The sequence below is a fragment of the Grampus griseus genome, assembly GCF_964374135.1.
Source record: "Grampus griseus genome assembly, chromosome: 9".
Classification (NCBI taxonomy): domain Eukaryota; kingdom Metazoa; phylum Chordata; class Mammalia; order Artiodactyla; family Delphinidae; genus Grampus; species Grampus griseus.
In genome coordinates, this window is record NC_139003.1 from 32,162,236 (window position 1) to 32,183,221 (window position 20,986).

Consider the following 20,986-nt stretch of genomic DNA (forward strand, 5'->3'; position numbering starts at 1 on the left):
GGGGGTGTGGGTTCGATCCCTGGTCAGAGAGTTAGGATCCCACATGCTCGTGGCCAAAAATCCAAGGCATGAAACAGAAGCAATATTATAAAAAATTCAATAAAGACTTTAAAAATGGTCCAGATCAAAAAAAAATTTTTTTTTAAATATGATGAAAATAGAGCCAATAGGGCCTTCTGATGACTTCTATATGGAGAGGTGGAGAAAAGTCATGAATGGTGCTTAGTCTTAGGCCTGAGTTATTTGGTTAATGGAAGCTTTTTGAAATAGGGAAGCTTGGAAGGAGCAGATTTGAGCTGTTGTGGGGGAGGTGGGGTGGAGGAGAAGCATCAAGACGTCTGATTTAGACTTAGGGAAGAATTTGCATGATCAGTTGACTCAGACAGCTTTGTCCTATTGTATGTATTTTCCCTATTTGCTTAAGCTATCCAGAACTTCACTCTTCACTTCATAAAGATTGTCTAATGAAGCAACTGTGTAGGAGGTATTCAAGGTAGAAGAGGCAGCACTTGACAACTACCTTAGCATATAATTTCTAATAAAAGATTGAAATTCTAATAAAAGATTGAAATTGTAATTTCTAATAAAAGATTGAAATAGAAGGAACAGATAAATGTGTAAAGCTTTTTGTGCTAAAGACATTGGTGTGAAGTGACCAGATGATATACCTCATGTTAACAAACCTTACAGAGAAGTATTCTGTTTCTGTGTTGTGTATGTAATGTGAGTAGCCAAGACAAGCTACCTTAATGAGGTCAAAACAGAGAATTCTGAAATTATTTAATTTGTTATTTTTCAAAGGTCTTTGTATATAAATCAGATATTTGAGGTGACTCAGGAAGATTGAGCCCAGAATCCCAGATCTCCTTTAAAACAGACCATGATACTAAGTTCAGCCCAAGTGGAACTAATAGAATCTTTCTGGTGTCCTTTGTAATTAGGTCCAGAAGCAGACTTCTAGGAGTAGAGGGGTTGAATCTCTAATTTTGGGAAATGATACCCTAGAGGAAACTACTGTGGTCTCTCAGAACATAGTCTCTGGCTAAACTATTGGACTGGATGTCTTTCTTGATTACAGTAAGCCTCCAAGTCAGGGTAAAATTCTTTCAGTCCTAAAGTAGAATCATAGTAGAACACATTAAGAAATAAGAGTTTTAAACTTATATTTTTACTAAATAAAGGGTAAATTTTAAAAATGAAACAATTATTTAGTATGAGCAATTTTGAGAGGTAGGGGGCTTGTTTGTGTCATTCATCACTATTTTCCCAGCACAAGCACAGTGAGGTACTCTGATGTTTTTCTATGTAGATAGGTAAATTAATGAAACCTCATATTAGAAAGCATAACTTCTTTCATGATTTTTCAAAAACACATTTCTACAGTCCACTATACCCACCACCAGTCCCTCCCATCAGAAAACTTGCACAAGCCTCTTACATAGCCTCATCCAACAGAGGGCAGACAGCAGAAGCAAGAAGAACTACAGTCCTGCAGCCTGTGGAACAAAAACCACATTCACAGAAAGATAGACAAGATGAAAAGGCAGAGGGCTGTGTACCAGATGAAGGAACAAGATAAAACCCCAGAAAAAAAAAACAAATAAAGTGGAAATAGGCAACCTTCCAGAAAAAGAATTCAGAATAATGATAGTGAAGATGATCCAGGACCTCGGAAAAAGAATGGAGGCAAAGATGGAGAAGATGCAAGAAATGTTTAACAAACACCTAGAAGAATTAAAGAACAAACAAACAGAGATGAACAATAAAATAACTGAAATGAAAACTACACTAGAAGGAATCAATAGCAGAATACTGAGGCAGAAGAACGGATAAGTGACCTGGAAGACAGAATGGTGGAATTCACTGCTGCGGAACAGAATAAAGAAAAAAGAATGAAAAGAAATGAAGACAGCCTAAGAGTCCTCTGGGACAACATTAAACACAACAACATTCGCATTATAGGGGTCCCAGAGGAAGAACAGAGAGAGAAGGGACCAGAGAAAATATTTGAAGAGATTATAGTCGAAAAATTCCCTAACATGGGAAAGGAAATAGCCACCCAAGTCCAGGAAATGCAGAGAGTCCCATACAGGATAAACCCAAGGAGGAACACGCCGAGACACATAGTAATCAAATTGGCAAAAATTAAAGACAAACAAAAATATTGAAAGCAGCAAGGGAAAAATGACAAATAACATAGAAGGGAACTCCCATAAGGTTAACAGCTGATTTCTCAGCAGAAACTCTACAAGCTACAAGGGGGAGGCATGATATACTTAAAGTGATGAAACGGAAGAACCTACAACCAAGATTACTCTACCCAGCAAGGATCTAATTCAGATTCGATGGAGAAATCAAAAGCTTTACAGACAAGCAAAACCTAAGAAAATTCACCACCACCAAACCAGCTCTACAAGAAGTGCTAAAGGAACTTCTCTAAGTGGGAAACACAAGAGAAGAAAAGGACCTACAAAAACAAACCCAAAACAATTAAGAAAATGGTCATAGGAACATACATATCGATAATTGCCTTAAAAGTGAATGGATTAAATGCTCCAACTGAAAGACACAGGCTTGCTGAATGGATACAAAAACAAGACCCATATATATGCTGTCTACAAGAGACCCACTTCAAACCTAGGGACACATACAGACTTAAAGTGAGGGGATGGAAAAAGATATTCCATGCAAATGGAATCAAAATAAAGATGGAGTAGAAATACTCATATCAGATAAAATAGACTTTAAAATAAAGAATGTTACAAGAGACAAGGAAGGACACTACATAATGATCAAGGGGTCAATCCAAGAAGAAGATATAATAATTATAAATATATATGAACCCAACATAGGAGCACTTCAATACATAAGGCAACTGCTAACAGCTATAAAAGAGGAAATCAACAGTAACACAGTAATACTGGGGCACTTTAACCCCTTACTTACACCAATGGACAGATCATCCAAAATGAAAATAAATAAGGAAACAGAAACTTTAAATGACACAATAGACCAGATAGATGTAATTGATATTTATAGGACATTCCATCCAAAAACAGCAGATTACACTTTCTTCTCAAGTGCTCATGGAACATTCTCCAGGATAGATAACATCTTGGGTCACAAATCAATCCTCAGTAAATTTAAGAAAATTGAAATCGTATCAAGCATCTTTTCCGACCACAATGCTATGAGATTAGAAATGAATTACAGGGAAAAAAACGTACAACACAAAAACAGATGGAGGCTAAACAGTACATTACTAAATAACCAGAAATCACTGAGGAAATCAAAAAATACATAGAGACAAATGACAATGAAAACACGATGATCCAAAACCTATGGGATGCAGCAAAAGCAGTTCTAAGAGGGAAGTTTATAGCTATACAAGCCTACCTCAAGAAACAAGAAAAATCTCAAATAAACAATCTAACCTTACACCTAAAGGAACTAGAGAAAGAAGAACAAACAAAACCCAAGATTAGCAGAAGGAAGGAAATCATAAAAATCAGAGCAGAAATAAATGAAATAGAAACAAAGAAAACAATAGCAAAGATCAGTAAAACTAAAAGCTGGTTCTTGGAGAAGATAAACAAAATTGATCAACCATTAGCCAGAATCATCAAGAAAAAGAGGGAGAGGACTCAAATCAATAAAATTAGAAATGAAAAAGGAGAAGTTACAACAGACACTGCAGAAATACAAAGCATCCTAAGAGACTACTACAAGCAACTCTATGCCAATAAAATGGACAACCTGGAAGAAATGGACAAATTCTTAGAAATGTTTAGCCTTCCAAGACTGAACCAGGAAGAAACAGAAAATATGAACAGACCAATCACAAGTAATGAAATTGAAACTGTGATTAAAAATCTTCCAACAAACAAAAGTCCAGGACCAGATGGCTTCACAGGTGAATTCTACCAGACCTTTAGAGAAGAGCTAACACCCATGCTTCTCAAACTCTTACAAAAAACTGTGGAGGAAGGAAAACTCCCAAACTCATTCTATGAGGCCACCATCACCCCGATACCAAAACCAGACAAAGATACTACAAAAAAAGGAAATTACAGACCACTGTAATTTCACTGATGAATATAGACAAAAATCCTCAACAAAATACTAGCAAACAGAATCCAACTACACATCAAAAGGATCATACACCATGATCAAGTGGGATTTTTCCCAGGGATGCAAGGATTCTTCAGTATAGCAAACCAATCAATGTGAAACACCATGTTAACAAACTGAAGAATAAAAACTATGTGATCATCTCAATAGATGCAGAAAAAGCTTCTGACAAAATTCAACACCCATTTATGATAAAAACTCGCCAGAAAGTGGGCATAGAGGGAACCTACCTCAACATAATAAAGGCCATATATGACAAACCCACAGCAAACATCATTCTCAATGGTGAATAACTGAAAGCATTTCCTCTAAAATCAGGAACGAGACAAGGATGGCCACTCTCAACACTATTATTCAACATAGTTTTGGAAGTCCTAGCCACGGCAGTCAGAGAAGAAAAAGAAATAAAAGGAATCCAAATTGGAAAAGAAGAAGTAAAACTGTCATTGTTTGCAGATAACATGATACTATACATAGAGAATCCTAAAGATGCCACTAGAAAACTACTGGAGCTAAAGAATGCATTTGGTAAAGTTGCAGGATACAAAATTAATGCACAGAAATCTCTTGCATTCCTATACACTAATGATGAAAAACCTGAAAGAGAAATTAAGGAAACACTCCCATTTACCATTGCAACAAAAAGAATAAAATACCTAGGAATAAACCTGTCTATGGAGACAAAAGACCTGTATGCAGAAAACTATAAGACACTGATGAAATAAATTAAATATGATACCAACAGATGGAGACATATACCATGTTCTTGGATTGGAAGAACCAATATTGTGAAAATGACTATACTACCCAAAGCAATCTACAGATTCAATGCAATCCCTATCAAATTACCAATGGTGTTTTTTACGGAACTAGAACAAAAAATCTTAAATTTTTTATGGAGACACAAAAGACCCCAAATAGCCAAAGCAGTCTTGAGTGTAAAGAACGGAGCTGGAGGAATCAGACTCCCTAACCTCAGAATATACTACAAAGCTACAGTAATCAAGACAGTATGGTACTGGCACAAAACCAAAACATAGATCAATGGAACAAGATAGAAAGCCCAGAGATAAACCCATGCACCTATAGTCAACTAATCTATGACAAAGGAGGCAAGGATATACAATAGAGAAAAGACAGCTCTTCAATAAGTGGTGCTGGGAAAACTGGACAGCTACATGTAAATGAATGAAATTAGAACTTTCCCTAACACCATACACAAAAATAAACTCAAAATGGATTAGAGACCTAAATGTAAGACCGCACACTATTAAACTCTTAGAGGAAAACATAGGAACAACACTCCTTGACATAAATCACAGCAAGATCTTTTTTGATCCACCTCCTAGAGTAATGGAAATAAAAACAAAAATAAACAAGTGGGATCTAATGAAACTTCAAAGCTTTTTCACAGCAAAGGAAACCATAAACAAGATGAAAAGACAACCCTCAGAATGGGAGAAAATATTTGCAAACGTATCAACGGACAAAGGATTAAGCTCCAAAATATATAAACAGCTCATGCAGCTCAATATTAAAAAAACAAACCACCCAATCCAAAAATGGGCAGAAGACCTAAATAGACATTTCTCCAAAGAAGACATACAGATGGCCAAGAAGCACATGAAAAGCTGCTCAACATCACGAATTATTAGAGAAATGCAAATGAAAACTACAATGAGGTATCACCTCCCACCAGTAAGAATGGGCATCATCAGAAAATCTACAAACAGCAAACGCTGGAGAGGGTGTAGAGAAAAGGGAACCCTCTTGCACTCTTGGTGGGAATGTAAATTGATTCAGCCACTATGGAGAACAGTATGGAGGTTCCTTAAAAAACTAAAAATTGAACTACCATATGATCCAGCAATCCCACTACTGGGCATATACCCAGAGAAAAAAACATAATTTCAAAAGACACATGCACCCCAATGTTCATTGCAGCACTGTTTACAATAGCCAGGTCATGGAAGCAGCCTAAATGCCCATCAACAGACGAATGGATAAAGAAGAAGTGGTACATATATACAATGGAATATTACTGAGCCATAAAAAGGAATGAAATTGGGTCATTTGTTGAGACGCAGATGGATCTAGTGACTGTCATACAGAGTGAAGTAAGTCAGAAAGAGAAAAACAAATATCATATATTAACGCATATATGTGGAACCTAGAAAAATGGTACAGATGAACCAGTTTGCAGAGCAGAAATTGAGACACAGATGTAGAGAACAAACGTATGGACACTAAGGGGGGAAAGAGGCGGGGGGGTTGGTGGTGGTGGTGGAATGAATTGGGCGATTGGGATTGACATGTATACACTGATGTGTATAAAATAGATGACTAATAAGAAGAATCTGCTGTATAAAAAAATAAAATAAAATTCAAGAATTAAAAAAAAACCCACATTTCTTCACTAGAGGGTGCTGTGTAAGCATTCAATACTTTTAAGAGTGTAATCTCCCTTATATTTATTTATTTGCTGGAAAATTGGATTTTCGGATCCCCTGATTTCTGAAAAGCTTTCATGTTTCTTTACTTTCAAAACAACACTGATGGTATTATGTATGGTAAATTTCATGGCTTTGAAGAACTGTTAAGGGCAGCATTGACACAGTTTCTTTTTTTCCTCCTCTGTAGGAGACTTATGACTCCCATCATGTATGCTGCACGGAATGGTCACCCTCAGGTTGTTGCCCTCCTTGTTGCTCATGGAGCAGAAGTTAATACCCGGGATGAGAATGGCTATACTGTGAGAACCGATTGTACAGTGTTCCTTTTTATCTCTAGGATGTTAATATCTTATTATCAGTAGTCCACAAGGGAGGTTTTTTAAGAAGTAAAAATTATAGAAGGGCTGGGATGTAATTTCTGTTCAGTGAAGAAAAGCAACAGCTTAAATGGGAAAAAAGAAATTATCTGTTTCTCTTGGTCCTCACCCTTGACACAAGAAACTGTAACACACTACAATGCCTGGATTCTGGAATACAAATGGAATTCTTTTTTATAGAAAACAGTTCTGTGATTGGCAGATAAATCGTTTTATTCTATAACATCACTTGTCTGTGTAAAACATTATTTGGTCTTACAAAATCAGTGAACACTGGCAGTCTGCTTTGCAATTACAACTTTGGAAATAGGTTTACATTTTATTGTGAAATGATGAGATTGCATCATTCCATTAATTAACCATGTTCACTTTTTTATTGTGCCATAAATACTGTTGAAAAGTTTTCCCCTCTGTGTCATATACACTCCCTCTCTTTAAACAGTCTTCTTTTTTTCCCCCTACTTACAGGCTTTAACATGGGCAGCACATCAGGGTCATAAAAATGTAGTTTTGAAGTTGCTTGAACTTGGAGCTAATAAAATGATACAAACCAAAGATGGAAAGACACCAAGTGAGATTGCAAAAAGAAATAAACATCTAGAGGTATCCTGTTATTAAACTAATTTTTCTTAGCCTATATTATTGTTTGTAAAACTTTTGTTTTGTTAGAACTTACTACTAAAATAATAGTATATCTGGCTATTATTAAATGTTTCAATGTGTAATTTTCTTCCAGCCAGGTAATGAAAACTTTATATTACTAGAGTATTTATCTTTCACTAAATAAGAGGAATTTGTAATGTGGTAATTTAAAAACTATATAAAGGGATAATAAAGTCTTATCTAGCCCTAGAAATAAAATTGTAATAGACTTTAAATGTTTATTTAAACATTTCCAACTGGTTCAGATTTTCAAAAATTAGTGTATTGACAGTTAGTAAAATTGCAAAATTTGCACATGTAATTAAACTATTGTTTTAAAATTTTAATTAATACATATTAAACAATTTAAAAATTAAATCCTTTAAGCTACATTTACCTCTGTACATTTGACAAGGTATGTAATAAATTGATAACATGCTTGGGTATATGATTTACAATCATTCAGATCTTAAAGTCAGTAATAAATATTTGCCATACATTAAATTATTGATGTAAACTTTTGGTCTGAATATTAAAGCCTTCAGCCAAAGGTGTGTAATTTCTAAGCAAGGATCAAATATAGTACAACTGTAAATCTAAGTTATATAGTTCAAGATCTTCTAAAACTGAGTTTCTGAATTTGAAAACTTGTAACATTCCAAAGTTTCCATCATATAATACTCAGACCATGCCAGTTTTGTTGCATGTAAAATAACTTCCTCTATTTTTTTATTATTATTTTTTTTTGCGGTACGCGGGCCTCTCACTGTGTAGCCTCTCCCGTTGCAGAGCACAGGCTCCGGACACGCAGGCTCAGCGGCCATGGCTCATGGGCCCAGCCGCTCCGCGGCATGTGGGATCCTCCCGGACCGGGGCACAAACCCGTGTCCCCTGCATCGGCAGGCGGACTCTCAACCACTGCGCCACCAGGGAAGCCCCACTTCCTCTATTTTTAAGCAGCCTATAAACATGCCTATCATTTTATAACTCAGATCTACATTTCCAAAATTATTCTAGTGTAAATGCTAATCACTGAAGCCCTGTGAAACTTTAAAAAGAAATTAACAGTTTTTCTACTAAGCTTTGGAAATTTGAAAACTTTTAATTAATATACTGCATCATTAAATTTAGGGTAGATGACAGTGAATTTGACATACTAAGAAATTTATGAACATCAAAGATTATTTTGAGTCATAAAGTGTTTCTTGAAGTGAGATTTGGTTTTGTATCTTGGCTGATTATATGACTTAAACTTGGCTTGCTAAAAAGTTAGAACTAAGAAGTTTGAAAACTAAGAAATTTCACATCTCTTTAAGGTGTACAGTTGAGATTTGTTTACCTTAGTCGTGCTTCTTACTCTCTCTCTATTTAAAAATGTATTTAGGGCTTCCCTGGTGCCGCAGTGGTTGAGAGTCCGCCTGCCGATGCAGGGGACACAGGTTCGTGCCCCGGTCTGGGAAGATCCCAAATACCGCGGAGCGGCTGGGCCCGTGAGCCATGGCCGCTGAGCCTGTGCTCCGCAACGGGAGAGGCCACAACAGTGAGAGGCCTGCATACCGCAAAAGAAAAAAAAAATGTATTTAAAATATTTAGTCTTTCTGATTCACTTACCAAAATGGAAGTTTTAGTTTTGTTTTATATCTTGTTGAAAATATTATATTAATTACTATCTTGCTTTAATTTTTACTGTAACTTTTTTCAGATCTTCAACTTTCTTTCCTTGACTTTAAATCCTTGGGGAGGAAAGCTTCAACAGCTAACTAAAGAAGAGACTATTTGTAAACTATTGAGAACAGATTCTGATAAAGATCACATATTTAGGTAACATAGCATGTTTCTGTTCAACACAATACCTATAAATGAGTAAAAATTGTGCATGTTTTTTATTACTTATAGTAAATGTGATGACTTATTTAAAATATATATTTTAAACTTTTACAAGCATTTAAAAATATTACTTAGAAATGTCTGAATTTAAGTGCTTTGTTCTCCAGAATTTTAGAAAAATTTGATATACATGTACTAACAGTAATGAGAATAATTTTTTACTTTAAATAAAATATCAACAATACAGTTTTTTTCTAAAAGGTTCTAAGATTATATTTTTGTTAGTGTTCAAACTAGATTGCATCTTGCTCTCTAATTCTTTATAGCAGATTTCTGATTTTATAAGCTAAAAATAAAAATACGTTTTTTCCCCTGAACACAGTTGTTCAGTACATGGCCACAGCATTATCCTCTACTTACCTACATTTAAAATAGTTAGTAAATTTTTACTTCCTACAATTAAAGAGATTTTCATGTACAGACCGCTCACAAGGAATACAGCTGACCCTTGAACAATTCCGGGGGTTAGGGGCGCTGACCCTGCCCTTGGAAAATCTGTATCCAAGGTTCCTCCATCTCTGCAGTTCCACATCTGTGGATTCAACTAACCACGATTGTGTAGTACTATAGTATTTACTATTGAAAAAACTCCATGTGTAAGTGGGTCTGCACAGTTCAAACTGTGTTGTTCAGGGGTCAATTGTATAAATATTGGCAAATATTTTCCTTCTTAGGAAAAATGAGCTTCATTTTACTATCACCATTTTCTCTGTTTACTTAAATCTTCACTCAGGAAACCTTTCTTATTCCTTTGTATAACATAGGTCTAGTGGGTAAATTTGCAAATATAGGCATACCTCAGAGATATTGGGGTTCAGTTCCAGACCACCACAATAAAGCAAATATCACAATAAAGTGAGTTACGCAAATTTAAAAGTTATGTTTACACCATACTGTAGTCTATTAAGTGTGCGATAGCATTCTGTCTACAAAAACAATGTACATATATTAATTAAAAAATACTTTATTGCTAAAAAATGGTAACCATCATCTGAGCCTTCAGCAAGTTATAATAGCAACATCAAGAATCACCATAACAAATATAATAATGAAAAAGTTTGAAATATTTCAAGAATTACCGAAGTGTGACACAGATACACAAAGTGAGCAGATACCGTTGGAGAAATGACACCAGTAGACTTAGTTGACATAGGGTTGTCACAAACCTTCAATTTGTAAAAAACAATGTCTGCAGATAAAGCAATAAAGCAAAGCACAGTAAAACGACATATGCCTGTATATTCTATATAGACTCATGCTTACTCATTCTTATTCTCATTCTCTCTCTGCATCATAAATATATATTTATTATTTGTGCACTGATAGTCTGTTCTGAAATTGACATTGCTATAAATATGTATAGTTCATATACAGCATTTGGAGATCTGGAAATATTTTTACATGGTCTTGGACTTGAACATATGACAGATTTACTGAAGGTAAGATTTTGTTTAAGCTATGGTGAGTTATGTATGCATGTTTATTTGTTGGTTAACGTAACATTAAATATTAATTCATAAGCATGCTTATGAAGGGGTGACAGATGTACTTTTCTCCATAACTTGTACTGTTGATACATCCCATTTTAAAATTACAAGCATTGTGAAAATTTATTATTATAGAAATTTACATAAATTAGAATCTGGCTTTTACCCACTGCCCAAAGCATCACAGAACTCCTTGTACATCTAAGCCCTTAGTCTGTTTTTGCAGTTGCTGATCTTTGTGTATAGAATATTAGAAGCATGATTTTAAACCAAACAAACCAGGTATCAGATTCTTGCTCTAATGATTATTAACTGAAATATGTTACTTAAATCTCCTTTTTTTTCATAAGGATGGTAATACCTAGTGTAGGATTGTCATAAATATTAAATTAGATCATATGTGAAGCACTGTTGTAGGTATTTTAGGCATGCATTATGGGATTTGAGCAGATGACAGTTATCAGCCATTTAGCTGATACTGCAGCAGTAAAGCACTATTTAAGACAGGCTCTCCTTAAGAATATGCACATTCATTTAGGCAGTTTAGAATTGGGTTTCATTATACAATCGTGAAACTTCCTAATTGAGAAATATTCAGTAAAACCAAATTTTATTAATATTATACAATTATAAATTTTAAAAATTCATAAAACAATTTGTCAAATTTTATAGAGCTGTTTTCTTTTTATGTAAGCAAATATAAGTTGTAATACTTTTTTCTGAATCTGGGAAACTAGTTATGTTTATATTTTTTTTTAGTAATTATACATATTATTATACTCATTACTATCTACCCAGTAGTTGAAAGTTTTTAGGCGGGTAGCATATAACTGACTAACTTATATGTACAGTTGCCTACTTCCCCTTCTACTTTTTCATTTATATAGAAAGGTGGCATTTTTTTCTTTTCTACAGGAAAGGGATATAACTTTAAGACATCTTTTGACCATGACGAAAGATGAGTTTACAAAGGTTAGTATCAATTTCAAAAACTCCAGACATTATCTTTCATATTTTTAATAGTTTGAATCCTTTTATTTTCTATATAAAAAATCCTACAGCTATAGACTGTGAGTGATCTTTTGCTAGGTTCCTCATTAGATATGATTATGGATAACCATATCTAAAATCTTCCTTTCCAATATTAAGTTGCCTTAGGAATATTTAAAGACTTACTTAAAAGCTTTTGCACAGCAAAGGAAACCGTAAACAAGATGAAAAGACAACCCTCAGAATGGGAGAAAATATTTGCAAATGAAGCAGCTGACCAAGGATTAATCTCCAAAATTTACAAGCAGCTCATGCAGCTCAATATCAAAAAAACAAACAAACCAATCCAAAAATGGGCAGAAGACCTAAATAGACATTTCTCCAAAGAAGATATACAGAGTGGCAACAAACACATGAAAGAATGCTCAGCATCACTAATCATTAGAGAAATGCAAATCAAAACTACAATGACATATCAGCTCACACCAGTCAGAGTGGCCATCATCAAAAAATCTATAAACAATAAATGCTGGAGAGGGTGTGGAGAAAAGGGAACCCTCTTGCACTGTTGGTGGGAATGTAAATTGATATAGCCACTATGGAGAACAGTATGGAGGTTCCTTAAAAAACTACAAATAGAACTACCATACGACCCAACAATCCCACTACTGGGCATATACCCTGAGAAAACCATAATTCAAAAAGAGTCATGTACCAAAATGTTCATTGCAGCTCTATCTACAATAGCCAGGAGATGGAAGCAACCTAAGTGTCCATCAACAGATGAATGGATAAAGAAGATGTGGCACATATATACAATGGAATATTACTCAGCCATAAAAAGAAATGAAATTGAGTTATTTGTGGTGAGGTGGATGGACCTAGAGTCTGTCATACAGAGTGAAGTAAGTCAGAAAGAGAAAAACAAATACCATATGCTAACACATATATATGGAATCTAAAAAGAAAAATGGTTATGAAGAACCTAGGGGCAGGATGGGAATAAAGACACAGACCTACTAGAGAATGGACTTGAGGACATGGGGAGGGGGAAGGGTAAGCTGGGACAAAGTGAGAGAGTGGCATGGACATACATACACTACCAGATGTAAAATAGATAGCTAGTGGGAAGCAGCCACATAGCACAAGGAGATCAGCTCAGTGCTTTGTGACCACCTAGAGGGTTGGGATAGGGAGGGTGGGAGGGAGGGAGACCCAAGAGGGAAGAGATATGGGGACATATGTATATGTACAACTGATTCACTTTGTTATAAAGCAGAAACTAACACACCATTGTAAAGCAATTATACTCCAATAAAGATGTTAAAAAAAAGAATAAAGACTTAGAGTTTTTTTTTTTCATTCAGATTAGTTATGACATCTCAACTAAAACTGGTGGTTTATTTCTAAACATGAAATAGATCTGTAAAACAGTATAAAACAGGTTACTTAGAAATAAGATGTGGTTTTTTGTACATGTGGGTATAAACGTGTTCTTCAAATACTGCCTTTTGCTAGTTTCTCAAAATGACCAAGACTTATTATTTTGCTAATGAGTAGTATTAAGTAACAATTTGAAAATAGCTGTGGGAAATATCAGAGATACTTTAATAGGTAGGATACATAAAAAGGAATGATCTTCCTGTATGAGCACATTGGAAACTTGAAATCTTTACCATCACTGAAAATCAAACCATACTACTACTTAGCTAAATCCAGGATAGAAAATTTAGTTAATTCTAAAGGTAGAACATAGACAAAAAGAAGACTTAATTCTCAGTTAATCAGTGATAACATTTTAAATAATATTTTGAAGGAAAAATTGTTTTACTCTGGTTTTCTGGAAACATTATATATTAAAATCTAGTAATTTGTTTTTAGAATCCATCACAATTGTTATATAATGCAAAAAATTGACTATAGTCACTATATATCTAAATATTTTAGTGATGTAACCTAGTCAGTCCAGTTACAAGCAAACTTGTATATTTTTCAGTATGGTTTTATTCCAATATGTATCTATTTTTTTCAAGATGTTAATTAATCAAGTAGAAAACTTCTTCAGTAATTTTGTATATTGTTCAAGTATGACTACCTTATTGTACTTTAAAATCATTTCTACTTAGAATGGAATTACCAGTAGAGATCAGCAGAAAATTATGGCTGCTCTTAAAGAACTAGAGGTAGAAGAGATAAAATTTGGAGAATTACCTGAAGTGGCAAAGTTGGAAATCAGGTAAAATTAACCTACTGGTTTACATTAATACTGTTTAGAACCAACTTGCTTTTTTAATTGAATTTTGATAATGTCCAAGTTATTTTACTTAATACCATCATTTTGGCAGGGATATGGATAGTTCATTTTGCGATATATTGTGTTCTGAAGTAGAAATTATAAAGTCAGTTTTTACCAAGAAGCAAAACTAATGCATCTTCTTAACTTACATAAAAATATTTTTGTTGTATTTTTCCATTGCATTTTGTTAAATGAGTTAAGTAAAAGATCCCATGCTTTTCATAGTGTAGCTCTTACTCTCTTTAAATCATATAAATGTCAGATTGAAGATTCAGAGGGTAATATTTTTTGGTTAGGGCAATAAGAAAGCATTTCTCATGTACTCAGCTCTATTTTCAGCCTTATTCTTTATGAAATTATGTTATCAATATATAAAGTTCATTTCAATATTATAAACTTGTCAAACACTGATTAGTAGCAATATTAGTAATCTAAAATTTATTTTGAAAATAATGGTATTTGATTTTTTAAACATATTGTGGAACAGTAAATGATTTTTTTAACTTTTTATTTGAAATAATTTTAGATTCACAAGAAATTGCAGAGACGTACAGAAAGGTTCTATGTACCCTTCACCCAGTGTCACCCAGTATACCTAGTTATCTTGCATAACTATAGTACAATATCAAAACCAGAAACTGACATTTTTTTGGTTTGTATTTGTATTTCATTAGTTATACACGTGCTCATTTGTGTGTGTGTGTGTGCGTGTGTGTATAGCTCTATGCAATTTTGTCGTGTGTAGCTTCTCATAACCACTGCCACAATCAATATACTTAACATACCATCACCACAATGCTACCACATACTACCCCTTCATAGCTCCCACCACCCCTCCCCCATCCCTAAAACTAGCAATCGATAATTTGTTATCCATCTTTAAAATGATGTTATTTCATGAATGTTACATAAATGCAATCATACAGTATGTATCCATTTTTGATTGGCTTTATTCAGTCAGCCCAATTTCCTTAAAGTTCATCCAAGTCTATAAAATATAATACTTACAAGTGCAGTAGTATAGTGTAGCCTGCCTAACACTAACATTGCAACTATGAGAAACATTAATTAAACATAGGAATAATAAGTTTCCACACCATTTTAAAATTTAGATAAGTCTTCTAGGGGATAATTTAGATGATCCAGATTTCTTTAAAAATGTTATTGCAAAATTATTTCCCTTTCTCTAACTGTATCTCCTTTTAACAAGATGATCTATATTCAAAATAATGCCTCATCATTGTTTCAAAATAACATTGCATCTCTTAAATATCTAAGTACATTGTAAAGGATTTCAGTTGTGAGGACTTAAATCAGCAAACTTTGAATCTCTTTGTTCATTTTCTTTACTTTCTAATTTATTGCTTCTATGAAGGAATATTCTGAGTTCTACATGACTGAATTGCAAATTAAATTTTTTAATATAACTTATTTGTATGATGTCAGAGTTACCTCTATGAATTTTCATTGTTGAGATTTAATAGACTTAAAGAATGTACAGAATCCTGAATGGTTCACTTATTAAAACTGCTGAATTTTTTAAAAAATAAAACTGGCGGACATATATTTCAGGAATTTGACCTTGTTATTAAATCACAGACTTTGTTTACATGCTGTTATGGAAAAGGTTTTACTTCCCATTTGTTCAAAGTCATTCTTTAAGGAAGAAATTAGTCATTAAGTCATAAGAAAACTAACAGCAGGAAAAGTTGAACTGATTGATTATAATCTTCTGGTAATGTGACTTCAACAATTTAGCTACTGATTTATTTTAAGATACTTTTCTTCTATGTGTTCAGTTTTATAAAATAGTCTGTTACAGGAACACACATGCACAGTACATTTACTTTTTTCTACAGTTGGCCTTAGTATGTTTTCAGAATTAGAGAATGCAATCTAAAAATACTAATAACCATTTCATTACTACTTTGAGATATTTTGAACACAAATATTTTCACCCATGTCTTGACATTTTCAGCAGTTTCTGCCCAGACCTTTTTTCTGAGCCTTTTTGATACTTACTTAAATGTATCAAAAGCATCTCAAAATTATGTCTACTTAGGAAATGATTTCTCCTCCAAAAAAAATTTGTATAGATGCAAATTTTCACACAAAAAATACATTGTTCACATCTATTATAAATATTCATCCAATATAAACTTGGAAACTCTAAATATTTAAGGTGAATGGTTGGATTATATTACATCAGTATAATTATTTTATTCTGTTGTTTAAATTATTTTGAGATTTAATGTCATGGAAAAATACTCATAATAATATAAAAGGCAATATAAAACAGAGTGTGAGGTATAATGCCAGTTGTATATATTCATATGAAAAATACTAGAAGAAAATGTGTACTATAAGAAAATATTCTGTAAGAAAATATTACCAGTCATTATCTTTGGGTGATAAAAGTATTGGTAATTTTAGATTTTTCCAGATAGTCTACAGTGAGCACATAGTACTTCTGTTTGGAGTACCTTTATTTAAAGTATAAATTTTATCCTAATACTTAACTTCACATTTTTAAAATATGGCCTGTTGTTTCAGTCAACTTACACTTTGTTGTGCTGCAGTAACAAATAACTTCTGAATCTAAATAACTTACAGAAACAAAGTTTATTTCTTGATCGCCTATATCATGGATCAGCTGCAGTGAATCTCCTCCTTATTATTCTGAAAACAGGCTGGAGAAATAGCCCCACCTCGAACTGTTCAAAAGTTACATAGTCACTTCCAGTCATATTTTATTTGCCAAAGCACGTCATATGGCCAAGCCTCTTGTAATCCTCTGGCAGAGAGAGGCCTGGTAGTATTTGGCTCAGTAGAAGACATGACAATTTGATCAAATAATATAGTCTACCATACGTATGCCATATCTGCTTATTTTGAAATCCTTAAATAAGTACAAAATTATCAGGGCTGCCATGTAAAGGTATGTAGGTTGTACAGCTGTGGGGTGGGGGCTGGGCAGCCAGTCACACAGTGTATGATGAAAGGCACATTTTTGAGTTGTGTTTTTTATAATTTGCCTATCCATATTCAGTGGCCCTGAAAATTATACATCACAAGAAAGGTATATATTTTGCTTTCATCCATTAAGATTATGTAATTTTGTTAATAATAGTATTTGCTTATTTGAACTGAGTTGTTAACTTAGTCTTCCTTGAGGATAAGAGCTTATAAGTTTATGTTCCACATATATATGTGTGCTTTGACTATCTAGAATAATATACCTGCTATCATTTTGAATGACAGTTCTCAATGGATCTTAATTTCCTTAAGAATCATTACATAAAAAATATATAGGGCATTAATGAATTACTTATTCAAGTACTTATTTTTTCATTGATAATAAATAAAATTTGAGTAAAGAGCACTAAAATATAAGTTTTAAGTATACCTTATATAAACACTACATGGAAACAGAAAAATTAATACAAGTAATGACTGCTGTTGTTTCGACAGAAAAATATGTTCAAGTTCTGTTCTTTCTTGAGCAAAAAGCAGAAAGAAAATTAATAAAGAAGAATTATATTTATTTGGAAATGTTTTTATAAATACCACTTTTGCTAGATAGAACAAGAGCTTATCTAAATTTTTTTATTTCAATTTGCTTTTATAAAGCAGTCATCAGATACTTTTCTTAGTTGGTGACTTGATTATATATATATTATATTTGTAAAGTTTAAAGTCTTTATTTTGTATAAACTGTTTATTTTTCAATCTAATAGCTAAGAGAAAAGATTTCTTTTAAATTAAAATACTATATAAAAGTTGTGTCTTAGAGAAAAGTTTGCTATTAAGTTTCATTAGAGGTTGTCCTTGCTTTTTATAACCTTTCCTCCTAGAAACAGCATGAAAGAAACTTTGTACAGTGTACAGTCAAAACTTCTACCTATAAGAATTTCATTTTGACTCAGAAGTAGCTTTTAGTCCCATTGTATTAGTTTTTGTGTGAATTTTTATTATAATAGATACTGCTAAATAACTCTCCAGAAAGGTCATCTCACAGATTTGTCAACTCTTGATACTAATGATCTACCTAATTTTTGTCATTCCACTAGAATATAACATCTTATTTTAATCCCATGTTTATTATCCATTTAAAATTTTCTTTTTTCTTTTCCTCTGAGTTACCTATTCTTATCCTTGGTCCCCTTTTCTATTTGGCTGTGTTAGTTTCTTTGTAGCTTTCACAATAAATTGGCTTCTGTCTTTGAAACTAATCTAGTCATCAGTATCTCTTCATTGTCTGAATCATTGGACTAATCCTAATTATTTAACATGCTTGACTTTTTTCCTCCATCTTGAATCTATTCCCTTCAATACCTTTCATAACAGACCTTAACTCCTGATTTTCTTTTTCTCAGGCTACTTTTCCTTTGATAGCTTTTTTCTTCTACCCCTATCAACTCTCCCCTCTTCACAATATGTATCTTTTTTCTTTGTGGTCCCTCCATGACCATTGTTTTGATTTCTACTGGTGACCAAAATTATAGACATTTCTGATACTTCTGTGGTTTGTGCCTATATTCATAATTGCAGGAAAGACTGAAATTCTGTTAGAGGTTAGTGAAAATAAACATGTAGTTTTTCCCCATGTAAGTTCATCAACTCCCCGAATTCTGTGTAGCCTCATTGAGGCTGTGGACCCCAGGATAAGTACCTACAAGACTGACATTTCTACTTGCCACCTACATGTCTCATATCATTGCCATCATCATCATTATTAAGTTTGTTTAAATGCTATATATATACTAGACAGAATGCTAGGTGCTTTTCACATGTTACCTCCTTCAGTCCTCCTGACACTCCTTTTACCTCAGTTCTACAGATACGGAAATATTTGGCTGAAGATTAGGTTTGCCCAAGATCATAAAGCTGTGGAAGCTGAATTCAAACTCAGGTCTTCCTGACACTAGAGACTGTGTTCTTAATTATTATGCTATATTGCTTTCTCTTCACCCCACTTCTTTCTCCACCACCCGCCCCCAAATTCACTTCTCTGCTTGGTAGTGCCATCTTCCACTGCAACCGAAGAACTTAGAATAAGCCTAGACCTTTCCTTTTCTTTTACGTGCAATCCGTCACCAACTTCTTCAGTTTATTCTCCTAAACATTTCTTAAACTAGTCTCCTAATTATTCTATTTCCACTTTTTGTTTTCCTTTAATCCACACCACTCCCCAAATAAACTTTCTCGTACGAAAATCTGATTTTCTACTTTCCTGTTTAAAATTCTTTAGTAACTGTACATTATCCAAAAGATAATATTCCATTCCTTAGCATGTCACGAAAGTTCCTTAAACAAGTGATCCTGTACAGCCTCCTTTCTTACGACTTTCCCATAATTGTGCTTTTTAGTTATACCTTGGAGACCTACTACCCCTGTTCTTTCGCACCTGCTATTCTCTCCGTCCAGAATCTCTTTTCTTCCTTACCTACCTGACAAACTTATTTTTAAGCTCCAGACTCAGTTCAAGTATGAACTCTATGAAGCATAACTAAATCCCTATTCCCATTATACTAGATTCATTATGTCTGAGTTTTAGATGTCTCAACTATAAACTACTGTTAATAACATCTACCTTACAGGAGATGTTGGGAAGAATTTAAAAAATAATAAATGTAAAATAACTAGTGCAGTGCCTTCACATAATAGACATTCAAATATTGGCACTTTTATGTTCCTTCTTCATATGTCCCTGTGAATAACAATGTTATAATTCTATGTCTGCTTCTCATCCTGAACTTTGAGATCCTCAAGATTGGATGCTTGGTTTTCTTTGTATGCTCAAAGTCTGTTTCAGTTGCTAATACAAAGTAACTATTCTACAAATATTTTTTTAAAGAATCTAATAAATGTTATGACTAGACATTGAATAACTAGCCAAGTAAAATGGAGTAAATTGTTCATATTAGTGATTCCTTTTTATTTCCTCTCTTTAGTGGTGATGAGTTCCTCAACTTTCTTCTGAAATTAAACAAACAGTGTGGCCATTTAATAACAGCTGTACAGAACATTATTACTGAGTTGCCTGTAAATTCTCAGAAGGTATTCTACAAGTTATTAAATGAAGAAAAGTATGAATGCTGGAGAACATTCCAGATAAGTTAATGATAACTCAATAAACTGTAATGATCTGGTAAAACTGTGTCCTCTGTAAAATCACCTAAGATCTAAATAAGTCAATTTATTTAATATTACTTTTTTATACTAATTAATTGAAAAACTTTGTGTTCTAGCCCCCAAGAAAAGGAAAATGAGTCAGACCAAAAGTTAAACTGATCTGTGTATTGAACTTACCATTTGTTCTTAAAGGGAATTTAATTGTTTAAAATATAAAGTGACAGGAGACCCAAGTGAAAGTTGAAACAAAACAGTGTGTTGAGTGTTATTAAAAACCATTTCAATATAAGGATTTTTTAATGAAGGAAATTTTAAATAGAGAAAGTGTAAGTGACCTGTAAAAGCAAACTTGTTTTGTAAAGTTTTTCATGTGATTTGGCTTTAGCTATTTGCATATAGTGAAAAATATTTAATGCACTTGTTTTCCTATGATTTTTATATAACACTAATATGGGAATCATGTCATTCTTCAAACCTTCATGACTTTATTCACCATAAGTATTTTTATTACTAATATTAGTCTCCATGGTGATATATATATTTAATAAATGCATTCAGGAAACTGATTTGACTATTTATATAAAAATA

The 20,986-nt window shown here is 33.4% G+C and overlaps 1 protein-coding gene across 2 annotated transcripts in view; it reads left to right on the top strand.

Annotated features, from left to right (window-relative positions):
• The window catches only part of ASZ1 (ankyrin repeat, SAM and basic leucine zipper domain containing 1), a gene marked incomplete at both ends in the record, with an annotated part of 79,664 nt that overhangs the window by 54,590 nt on the left and 4,088 nt on the right, over window positions 1-20,986 (top strand). For both annotated transcript variants that reach the window (XM_082661989.1, XM_082661990.1), the window contains 7 exons: window positions 6,772-6,883; window positions 7,430-7,564; window positions 9,306-9,424; window positions 10,854-10,929; window positions 11,893-11,949; window positions 14,094-14,203; window positions 20,218-20,323. In XM_082661989.1, the coding sequence (XP_082518115.1) occupies window positions 6,772-6,883; window positions 7,430-7,564; window positions 9,306-9,424; window positions 10,854-10,929; window positions 11,893-11,949; window positions 14,094-14,203; window positions 20,218-20,323 (715 nt within the window). The remainder of the gene's footprint in view (window positions 1-6,771; window positions 6,884-7,429; window positions 7,565-9,305; window positions 9,425-10,853; window positions 10,930-11,892; window positions 11,950-14,093; window positions 14,204-20,217; window positions 20,324-20,986) is intronic.